Source organism: Sminthopsis crassicaudata, chromosome 2 (genome assembly GCF_048593235.1).
Source record: "Sminthopsis crassicaudata isolate SCR6 chromosome 2, ASM4859323v1, whole genome shotgun sequence".
Lineage (NCBI taxonomy): Eukaryota > Metazoa > Chordata > Mammalia > Dasyuromorphia > Dasyuridae > Sminthopsis > Sminthopsis crassicaudata.
Window position 1 is genome coordinate 253,790,881 of NC_133618.1, and position 11,984 is coordinate 253,802,864.

An 11,984-nucleotide genomic window follows, 5' to 3' on the forward strand; every position below is an offset into this window, starting at 1 on the left:
CTTCTAGAAATGATTCTCCTTAATCCTGTAAGCATCTGGCTTGTTGCCCAGAACCTGACCCCAATCTCCTGAATGGGCCAGTCATTAAGTCTTCTCCCTCTTTCACTCTTTCTACTCTCTCAGAGTTAGAGGGGCCTGAAATCCCTGAGGATTTCATGTCACAGGGCAGTAGGGTGTCAGGCTTCTCTATCCTTTCCATGTAGCTGCCTTAGAAATGTAGGTCAGGTTCTGTCATGGTAAAAACTCTTACCAAAGTAGTTCAATGAGATTTGAGCTCTCAAAAAACCTTGTCCAATGGCCTTTTAGAGGAAAGAACACAGAACAGAGACCTGAATTCTGGCAATGAATCTGCCACTGATAAGCTATGGGACAGAAAACAAGTCAATATGGGGTCTCAATATACCTAATTTTTTTTATTTTATTTTTTATTGAAGTTTTTATTTTCAAAACATATGCAAGGATAAAATTTCAATGTTGACCCTTGAAAATCCTTGTGTTCCAATTTTTTCCCCTCTTGACCCTACTCCTCCCCAATACATATATAGGCATATAATCCATTATATGTATACCTAACTTTTTTTTTCAAGTTGTAAGGATTTTATTACCTTTAAGAAATCATTAACTAGGATAAAAAACATCAAAAGCACTTGCGTCAAGACAAATAAATAAAGACTCTCAACTAGTTGAGAAAGATGTAAATATGTTAAATTAGAGCAACATACTGTTTTACACTGTATGGTGTAAGCAGCAATACCACAAAAAGGAGACAGTAGTTTCATTTATAATCATGGAAAATATCAATATCAATACTGGATAAAAGTCAAACAAAACATCATTTGGTTCCCCCTCTCCAATTTTTTCTTTAACTTTCAAGAAGTGTCTGTCAATGAAACGGATAAATTGCCTTAAGCAATGAAGTAGGCTTTCACCCCAAAGCAGTGAACAGGACAATGGAACAAGCATAACATATAAGTCATCAATCTCAACCAAGAGTAATCAACCATTTCCAGGAAAAAGAATGTCATCTTCTTTGTGGCAGTCAATTGTGCCATGGAAGCTAAAAACTAGATTGGCTATTTTTAACACACAAAATGGCTGCCAAGAGTATAGCTAACTTTTTAATGGAGAAGTTGAACACCATCACCTCTGAAGTCCCTTCCTAACATCCTTCAGTTCTATAATATAGGACATAGTAGAATGAATGCTGATACAACAAAAAATCCTGGATCCTTCATCATGTTGAAATTTGACTAGGAAGAACTTTTACTGTGGAGCTACCTTGACCCTCTGTCAGGTATAAAATCACATTTATTCCAAAGTTTCAATTTTTCAGCATTTAAAAGGGACCCAGGTCAGCCTTTAGTACAAGACCAATCTATTTCCCAGATTGAAATACAGCCCAATGTCTGAACACACGTTTTGCTACATGATGGCTATGTGGTGACCCCATTAACGATCTCTACTGCCGGCCCAGATGTTTGGCTGTCCTGACTTCACTAAGGATATTGTTCCTTCTATTCATCTCTGTCTGAAGATTCTTTTTTAAACTTTTATTTATTTTTAAATTAATAAACATTTATTTTCCTCTCTTATCTCCCTCTTCAAATTGGAAAAAGGAAAGAAAAACAAAACCCTTGTAACATATCAATAATCAAGTAAAACAAAACAAATTCCCATATTCCCAAAATGTCCAAAAAATGTATTAGGAGTATCTTTGCATAAATCAAACTGGGTGCTTTAGTGGACATGGGGATAGGGAAGTGGAAGGTTGTCTTGATTAGCAAAATATTATTTATTTCCTAGAGGCCTCGGGGACCAGGCAGCCTTTTCAAGGGACCGTTTCCCTCAAGCTTTCTTCATATAAAGGCTTATCTTAAAGGAAAATTAGCTTTCGTTCCCCCTCTATTCAAGTAGATTCTGTGACTTATTAGATGGGGTTCCCTCTCTAACCTTCGCTCTATGGATAATTGGAGTGCAGATAAGGGAAAGGCATAAAGATTAGGCTTAGGATTTCATTGTTATGGGGAACTCCCAGAAAAGATCACCTTATTTATAGGGTGATTACCTGATCACCAGAGTCACTTCTGATTTTCTTCATCATTCTCTCCCTCCCTCTTCACCCCTCTCTCTGTCTGCCTCTGTCTGTCTGTCTGTCTGTCTCTCCCCTTTATTTTCCTCTTTGTCTCTGTTTCTCTCTATCTCTGTACCTTTCCCTCTTTATCTCTGTCTCTCTCTCCCCTATTCTTTCCTCCTCTCTCTGTCTGTCTCTCTCTATCTCTGTTTCTGTCTCTCTGTCTCCTTTACTGCAATTAAGTATTAGAGAGTTGCCTAAAGCAGGGCTTCTTAAAATTTTTCCACTTGAGACCCCTTTTTGCCTGACAAATTTTTATGTGACCCTCGATATATAAGTATATAAAATAGGTATGCAAATCAAACATTTGCTGATGATAAATCATAATGTTGTAACCTTCACATTGTTACAAGACTCCATATGGGGTCAAGAATCACAATTTAAGAAGTTGTCCTAAAGCATTGAGAAGTTAAATGACTTGCCCAAGATCTCATAGTCAGTATATGCGAGAGTTAGGACTTGAATCAAGCTCATTCTGGCTTCAACACTTATCTACTCCCTATCTTCTCAGTGACACGGAAAACAGAAGGAAAATTCTAGATCTGTTTGGTGGAGAGTGGCTGAGTTAATAATAGTGGCTAGCTATATTTCTCCAGATTCAGCCCCATTTGACTTCGTCTCTCCATGAAAAGCAGAGAGAGAGAGAGAGAGAGAGATAGAGAGAGAGAGAGAGAGAGAGAGAGAGAGAGAGAGAGAGAGAGACAGACAGACAGAGAGAGAGAGAGAGAGAGAGAGAAAGAGAGAGAGAGAGAGAGAAGGAGAGGGAGAGAGAGAGAGAGAGAGAGAGAGAGAGAGAGAGAGAGAGAGAGAGAGAGAGAGAGAGAGAGAGAGAGAGAGAGAGAGAAGACAGAGACAGAAACACACTCATATAGAGACAGAAAAACAGATAGAGACAAAGACACAGAGAGAGACAGAGACACAGAGACAGAGACAGAGAGAGACAGACAGGGAGATGGAGACAGAGGGACAGAAACACAGAGAAAGATAGGGGGGGGGAAATGGGAGAGAGAGAGATAGAGAAGGGAAAGATACAGAGATAAACAAGAGACACAGAGAGAGGTAATAAAGGGAGGAGAGACAGGCAGACAGAGGCAGACAGAGAGCAGGGAAGAGGGAGGGAGAGACTGGTGAAGAAAATCAGTAGTGACTCTGGTGATCAGGGCAGTTCTTTTGCTAGAGTTGAGCTCATACCTAATGAGCAGAGTGCTTCATTAACTCCCTCAATCTAAATCTTAGGACCAGTCACTCTTTTAATAATCCCTAAGCATTTCTGCAGCACCTGGGCTGGACAAGGGTGAGCTTTCACTCTGAAATTGGATTCTCCCAGCCAGAGCTGGGAACAATGGACTGCCTATCCTGCCTTACCTGATGTATTCTTTTTATTTTATTTTATTTTTTATAATATTATCCCTTGTATTCATTTTTCCAAATTATCCCCTCCCTCCCTCCACTCCCTCCCCCCCGATGACAGGCAATCCCATACATTTTACATGTGTTACAATATAACCTAGATACAATATATGTGTGTAAATACCATTTTCTTGTTGCACATTAAGTATTAGATTCCCCAGGTATAAGTAACCTGGGTAGATAGACAGTAATGCTAACAATTTACATTCGCTTCCCAGTGTTCCTTCTCTGGGTGTAGTTGTTTCTGTCCATCATTGACCAACTGGAAGTGGGTTGGATCTTCTTTATGTTGAAGATATCCACTTCCATCTTACCTGATGTATTCTTGACAGTTCTAAAGAGACTATTCTCATCCTAAATCCAACCCCACTGTGACCTAGAATACCACTAAAATCTAGGTTCCTCTAGGCATTGTTCTTTGCTTGAAATACCTGTTTCCAGAGTTCATGATACAAAATAGTTCTTGAGATCTGATCAAATTTTAAAACTACAGAATGGCAGACCTTCCCTTGGAGATTAAGAAGTGCAGTCCCTCTCCTTTTATAGAGAAAGAAACAGGATCAGGGAGGGGGCTGTTCCAAGGTTACACAGCTACTGTAACCTTGGGACAGAATTACAACTAGAACTCAGCTCTCGAGTTCAGTCCAGAGTTTTTTCTCCTTCCTTCACCTTTCTATTGTTTCAAATATTTAACTCCAGTTAATGGACTTCCTGGGACAAGATAAAATATAATAAATATACATATATACATAAACATATATTCCCTCCCCCACAGCCCTAAAATGAGAAGTCCCTTTGAATTTCCCTGCTCTGGCCTTCCCACTCTCAAGAGATGTCTAGCTGGGCTCTGTGGGACTGGTTTTTATCATAAAGGGTGATTTGTGCCTAGAGAGTTGATTATACAGGAAAGAATGAGCATGAGCTATGATTTATCTCACTCTCCAAGGAAGGGTGGGTGATGCACGTGGGTACTGGATTTGCTGGCAAGGCTGATTTTTGTACTTCTCCAGGGCACCCCAGGGAGAAGAGGCATCCAGGGGGAGCAAGGAACTCCAGGACCTAGAGTAAGTAAGTCATTAAACTCTGGCCACTGGGATCCCCAGAATCTTCATGCGAAGCTTCTTCTCAGTATCAGGGAAACACCATTCAGCAGAATGTGCTGCTGCAGGGGCTGGGATGGGGGTGGGGAAGCCTCTCTGGGGAGAAGGAGGAAAGGAAGGGGAAGGAGACACAGTTCCATCGCACTAATTAACTTTTGACGATAACATTACTCCCAACACCCAGGGATGCAAAAGCAGCTGAGCTTAAGGGATAAGGAATTAAAGAAGGATCAGTCTTTCTGTAAGGGAAATTCTGTGCTCCCCCTTCATGATCATTACTCCCTCCTTCCACCAGTGAATTCTCAAATCTGTAGAAAACCAATCCAAACTTCATAGCCTCCATGAATACTAATCTTCATAGCTAGGGCAGACGCAGTTTGGAAGCAGAACCCTCTCCCCATAATGATAAACGGGCAATCCACTAACCCTGATGCATTAGAGGGGGGAATGGCTCACATAGTTGAATCTCAATTCCAGAAATCAAAGCTTCAGAGGAGAAAGAAGGCAAAAGGGAAGAAAAAAGAGTTAGCCATCAGCTGAGGCTAAAAAGTATATATATATATATATATATATATATATATATATACTCAAAACATATACACTCTCTTCACTACATCTCCCAAGATCAGGAATACTGAGGTTGGCTGTTGGCAATAAGGCTCACCACCCTATCGTATTCTTCTGAAAAGAGGTCTATTGGTTTTATCAGACTGCCAATGAGGCACATAACCAAAAAGATTATAAAGAATCCCTTTCTCTAAGGTTAGACCTGAAGGCCTTTGAATTTGAATTATTATTGAATAACCTTCCAATGGGAAATCTTTATTCCCTCTACTTCAACCATGATTCCCCAAGATAGCTTTCCACCATAATCCTCTGACCTTTTCAGGACTAGTCTCTGCCTAGGTACAAACAACCCTTAGGTGGGCCAGTAGTTTATATCCATTCGGTTTTCCTAGACCAAACAAAGCTTGGAAACTTTTGTGAATTCAAGGCAACACATTTAGCAAAGGCCTACTAAGTGTCCAGTGAGTTTCGCTGTGATTGACAGGTAAATTCCCCTTGCTCTGGTCCCTCACTAAGCTCTGCTTCTCCTGCTAGAAAATAAACTCTTGCCACAAGATGTCAGCTCATCTCCTCCCTCCTGGTCATACTGGTCAGAACCAATTCCATTTTCTGTCAATTTCTTATTGAGAGTGAAGTAGGAAAATGACAGTGTGGGGGTTCAGGAGCCTCAGCACCTTTGGCCAGCTCCCTGGAACTCAGTAGATCATAGATGCCTAGCTTGTAAGCTTATATGATCACAGATGGAGAGCTGGACAGGATTTACTGACTACTTCAGCCTCCTTAGGAGAAAGTGACTTCCTCTAGGTCACACAGGTGGCAAGTGGCAAAATTAGTACTTTTTCTGCCTCCTGCCTTTTCTTGTGAATTTAGACCCTCTTGGCAACAAGCCAAAATGGCTGAAGCAAGTGGAGCTCCAAGTCATCCAACACCCCAGTGCCTCATCTCTGGTTAAAATTATGAGAATGGAAACAAGCATTTACTAACCCAGGTCCTGTGCTAAGTACTTTATAATGATTGGCTCATTTGATTCTCACAATTATAAAAACTGTTATTATCCCCATTTTGTAGCTGGAGAAACCGAGGAAGGCAGAATTAAGTGGCTGTTATGGAGGTTTTCTTGAGTTTGGCCCCAGCATTCTATCCCACTGATCATCTAGCTGCCTTTAGTGAGGGGTATAAATGATGGTGATAATGATGATAAAATTTTACATAGCACTTATTATGTACCAGGCACTATATTGAGAGCTTTACAATTATCTCATTTGATCCTAATAACAAGATAGATGCTGGATTATCCTGGAACATAGATGTCATCATTATCACCCCCATGTAACTCCTGTCTCAAAGCCTATTTATCCAATTTATAGCAAAACAAAAGTCAGAGAAATTATGCATTGGAGAATATATAACATGAAGGAGTTCTTCATTGGACTTAAGATAATGCATCTTCAACCAAGAGAAAGTGTCCTTGATCTCAACGAAAGGGGAAATTCCCTGAAGTCTCTAGAGGAGCAAAATGAGAAGAAGGACATGAGAGGCTGAAGATCCTCTTGTGTCCTCCCAGAATCTTTTTCTTCAGCAATTTGAAGTGGGGCTGGCCTCTTCTATCTTCACTACTGAAACTGGAAGCACCCGAATGATGAGTCCCCAAAGAAGGACTGACTCAAGACCTGAAGCTCTCTTTTCTTGAAAACTCTGTCCTTCCCCTCATCCAGGGGAGGATCTTTATTTTCACCAATGAGGAGAGAGTCACGTACCAGTGAGCTTTGTGACAGGGTTTACATCCATTTTACAGATGAGGAAATGGAAAAAAGTTAAATGATTTGCCCTGAGTCACACAAGCATTGGAGGCCATATCTGAAATCCGGTGTTCTTGATGCCAGTTCTGCACCTTATCCATTGCATCACCCAGCTGCTTCTGGTGAAATCCTTTCTTTGACTTGAAGAGAAGGATCATTTTGAATTGTGATCATAAGATCAGACCATTATGGGCATCCGAGATTGTAGAGGATTTTGAAATGCTGAACTAAAGAGTTTAGCTTTGATTCAGACACAGAGTGGAAGCTTTTGAGGGTCTATAGCAGAATCAGGGAAGAAATGATATGGTTTCATCTTTCATCTCTTCTCTGTCCTTAGGGAGAACCAGGTCCACCTGGACAGACAGGACCAGAGGGCCCCGGAGGCCAGCAGGGGTCCCCAGGGACTCAGGGTCTAACCATTCAGGGGCCAGTGGTAGGTAATCCTTCCTTCTCCCCTCCTCTTCCCTCTAGCCCTTTTACAAAACCACCTATGTATTCTCTTCCTATTTTCCAACATTTTGATTATTTTTATGCATACAAAAATAGTGTCAAGGGCAACTGTAGGAAGGAGTTCTATTATTTTATTTCTGTATAGGGTCCGCCAGGGGTCAAAGGTGAGAAAGGGGACATTGGACATCCAGGCTTACAGGTATTATATGCAGAATGGATGCTTTGTCTGGGGATCGGGCAAGGGAAGATGGGGACCTTTCTTACTACCATTAAGCATACCTAGGACTTTCAGAGCAACTGGCTCTTAGGGAGTTTAGGGGCCCTGGCCCTTCTTCCTCAACACTCATATTTTGAGGGTTTCCTCCTACAGGGCCACCCTGGCCACCAAGGACCACCTGGGAGACACGGCCTCCAAGGTCCAAAGGTAAAAATGTTGTTGACACATAGAGTGGTCCCTCAAAAGGTCTCCCCAGAATAGGAAGTGAAATGTCAAAGGATGTGTTATATAAATGCATGTGTTCTTGAATATGCTGTATGGCTGTGTGTGTGTGTATGTGTATGTGTGTGTGTGTATGTATGTGTGTGTGTGTGTGCATGCATGTATCTGTGTCCAAGGACCTTGACCTGGCTCCTCTCTGCTCCGTAAGGAAGAGTTACCAGAACTCAATTTCAGGCCTAATCTTTAAACTCTGATTTTCATTTCCAGGGGATGAGGGGATTTGAAGGTACAGCTGGTTTTCCAGGACCTCCTGGCCCAAGGGTAAGAGAAAACCTCTGACAGCTTTCCCTTCCTTCTTTTATTGTCTTCCCATTCCCCTTTTTCTTTTTTTACTATCTGCTGCTGCTCCTTATCTTTTTCCCTTTTCCCTTCTCCATCTCCTCCTTTCCCTTGCCTTTTGCTTGACCTTTTTGTTTTCCCCTTCTTTCTCTTTTGTTCTTCACCCTTCCCTTCCCCTTTCCATTTCCCTCCTCTGCCTCTTCCTAGTCTCCTCTCTTTCTCCTTCTCCTCTGGCTTCCTCTTCCTCTGAATCTTTCCATCTCCCTGCCCTCCCTGCCTGCATAATGTAATTGGAGTGGGAGGCAGAGGAAAAAGAATAAAGGCCCCAGGGGCCTTGAGCAAAATCCCTTCCATCCTCCTGTCCTGAGGATCACAGTACTGGGGGAAGGTGGAGATGAAACCCCCACTCAGTTAGTAGCAGCCTGTCACTTCTCGATCAGGGGAACTTTGGTGGACAGGCTGTCAGTTTGTGCACCCCGAGCTCCACACTTTCCAGTGATTTCCTTTCTCTCTTGGATTTCTCTGGCTTCTTGCCTCCGGGATGCTGGGGGCACTGTGCAGAGAACTTTGAAACAAGAACAGAAGAATAGAACATCAGAACACCAGCAATGCCCCCAGGGTTATCCCCATAGTTCCTTCAGGCCAAGATCTAGCCTTTTTAGGGTGATATGGCAGAGGGTTTCAGGGAAGGAGAATAATTGTTTTCCATGATGTCATCTTCACTTTTAATTTCCTGTAGTATCCTAAGTAATTTGGGGCCTTTAAAAATCTAATCAGAATTTTTGTTGCTGTTCATTATTAGGCAATTTTACTAGCATTGAAGTAATTATTACACATTTTACCAGTGCGTGGGACTATGGGGGAAAGGGAGGACTTGAGTGGGAAGGATGGGAGGAAAAGCAGAGGATAAGAAAAGGTCAGAGCTGCCCCCTATAAGACCTGAAGAATCAATTGAACCAGGATTTTTGGATGCCTACCACGTGCCAGTTTTGAGCTTCGCTATGAGGTGGGAGTGTTGGAGCTAAATATGGATTTTGACCTCAGGGACTTCAGAAGCTCTCTCACTTAGGAGGACACTAAGGAAGAGAAAACCGTCCTCTCCTCAGGGTTTAGACTCTTTGCCCACTGCAGCACCCAGTTGCTTTGCCCATTTGCCATCTTTTATTCCTACTACTCAAACTCTCTACATAATATATATATATATATCCTTGATTTCATGCCACTGTGGTACAGGAGAGTAAGTTCCCTAGTCTAGTAAACCTTCATGGAGAAGGCCACAATTGAGATCAACCTTGAATAATGGGCAAATTTGGGGCAGAAGGGAAAGACATTACAAATAGGGAAAGCAATGTAAGAAAAGGCGTAAAGATGGGAATGAACATGCTACTGATTTCCCATGATAGAGTTATCAGGGATCAGCTATAGAGCAGCCCATCTACACCTACCTACCCATATTATAGACTAGAAAACTGAGGTTTATGTCTAAGGACAGTGAAAAAACTGACCTGGAGGAAACAAAAAGTTCAAGTAAGAGAACAGAGCATAGGGTGGGGTTAGTCAGAAGAGAGCCTTGAATACCATGCTACAAAATCCCCACAGGCAATGGGGAGTTCTTATAGGTTCTTGAGCTAGGAAGAAGAATCCCAAACAAGACTTGGACCACATAGTGGTATAGAGTGCTAGACATGAAGTCTTCTATTTGCTGCAAGAGTGGATTGAGAGGCCATGGTGTCTGCTCCCGTTTGCAGGGCTTTCAGGGAATAGCTGGCGCCAGAGGCATCAATGGGGAGAAGGGCCCCCCTGGAGACGTGGGACCCACGGTGAGTATAGGGCTGATGAGTCTCTGAGGGGGGCTTGAGACTTGGGAGAGTAGAAGAGTGCAGATGTTGCTGAAATTTCATGGATGTGCCTCCTTTTGTGGGTTATAGAAAACAGATATGTAAAGCAATTTGGGGGAAAAAAATCCTATTTTTATAACCTAAGCTATTTCTCTTTAAAAGACTTTTTTTGGAAAAGAAAAGCATCAGCACCCTACCCCCAGTGTAGCTGTTAACAAAAGCTTGGAATTGTATATTTCAGATTTATTTAAAGAGGAACAGACCTGGCTAGACTGGACTTAGTCCTTGGGTTTAAAGCAATATGATACGTCAGCAAGACTCACTGCCACTCTGTATCTTGTGGTTGGACACAGCAGGCTGGGAGGAAGGCATCCTCCACTCTGTCTCTTGGGTTAGAATGTTGGATGGCTCCTCCTGTCCTAGTACGCTGCAGCAGTCCCCAGTTACCCCTGCTGTGCGGGCACCAGAGGCCCCTAGCTCATGCAGTAAATGCCCAGCAGGGAGGGGAGACTTTGCCTAGAGTCAGTAGCTTGTCTGATCCTGGCAAAGTGCCCTGTGAGTGACATTCCTCTTCTGGAGACTGGCTTCTCTCTGGGTGCCCCCAGGTGGGGCAGAGGGGAGTTTGCACAGAAATGAATTTTTGGGCCTGGGATTTGCAAGAACCAGTGTGTCCTGCATCTGTGGTCCAGCTTTGACATTGAGTACCCAGTGGGAAAAGCAAATGGCAGAATATGAGCAATACTAGTAAGGTCCCTAAAACTTTGCATTATCACGGGGAATCAGAGATAACCTGAGGAGATTATACTGTTCTTCTGAATATTCCTCTCTGGAGGTGGGGGATATGGATAAATCCCCCCTGACTGCCCTTCATTACCAGCCCATTCACTCAATAAGCATATTTTAAGTGCCTCTCAGGACCTTATATTCAGGGCTCTGGGAGAATATAAAGATAAGACAGACATAAATATTAGTAAATTTTATTTGAAGCTGTTTTTATTTCGTCTATATATTGTGGAAGCACTGAGCCCATGAGTTGATTTCCAATTGCATGAAATAGCATTTTATTTTTCTTAAATTGATTTCTTCCTCATTCAAAGAAAGACCCCTCATTCTGCTCTACAGAATTGAAAGCATATGACTATTTTTCACTCTGTCACCTCACCTCTCAGCCTCTGTCCTTACACCTTGAAGAGAATCACATATTTCAAGATTTCCCCATGTTCTTTGCTGGTCTTGGCTATATGCCCTCCCTTCAAAAAATTCAGCTTCTTTGTGCCAATCAAGCATTTCCTGAAGTCTTGAATTAGGCTAAGGTAAGGAGAGCAGCCAGAATGACTGTACAGTGTTGTACAATCCAACCTCTCTCTGTGCATCTGTGCTCAAATACATAGCCACACAGTGGCCCCCTCACCTGACTGCTGCAGACCTGTGCTCATATTCTCACGTACACCTACACAGCCACATCCAAACCCAAGGCACAGCGTTTAGCACGTTCCCAGCTTCTCTCTGTGTATTTATCTACTTGCAAGAGCACACACAGGAATGCTTATGAGCAATGCTCACACTCTCCAAGCCTTTGGCCATGTGCTTACCTACATTCTCACTCTCCTGCTATCTGCTTCTGTCTGTCTCTCTGTCTCCATTGCCATCCAGAAACATTAGCCTAAGCCTGAAAAGATGGGAACAGTAGCACTGGATAAAGAGTGCTAGGATATGGATTCCCCGGTATAAGTCCTTCACATCCACAAAAAGAGCAAGAACTTAAGAGACATACAGTGCTAGCAAGGGACCCGGAGCACAGCTGCAATTACCTTGAGTGAGAGTCAGACCCCAGACATTCTCAGTTTTCTTCTTATTTCCTTTCAGATTCCTGAAAATTCTGATAATAATGTGTGTCTTTCTTCCCTTCCT

General features: G+C 42.5%; 1 protein-coding gene across 1 annotated transcript in view; it reads left to right on the forward strand.

Annotated features, from left to right (window-relative positions):
• Window positions 1-11,984, forward strand: part of COL20A1 (collagen type XX alpha 1 chain) — an 88,104-nt gene that overhangs the window by 60,779 nt on the left and 15,341 nt on the right. Inside the window, exon 32 of the mRNA XM_074288832.1 lies at window positions 9,984-10,055. Coding sequence (XP_074144933.1) covers window positions 9,984-10,055 — 72 coding nt within the window. The remainder of the gene's footprint in view (window positions 1-9,983; window positions 10,056-11,984) is intronic.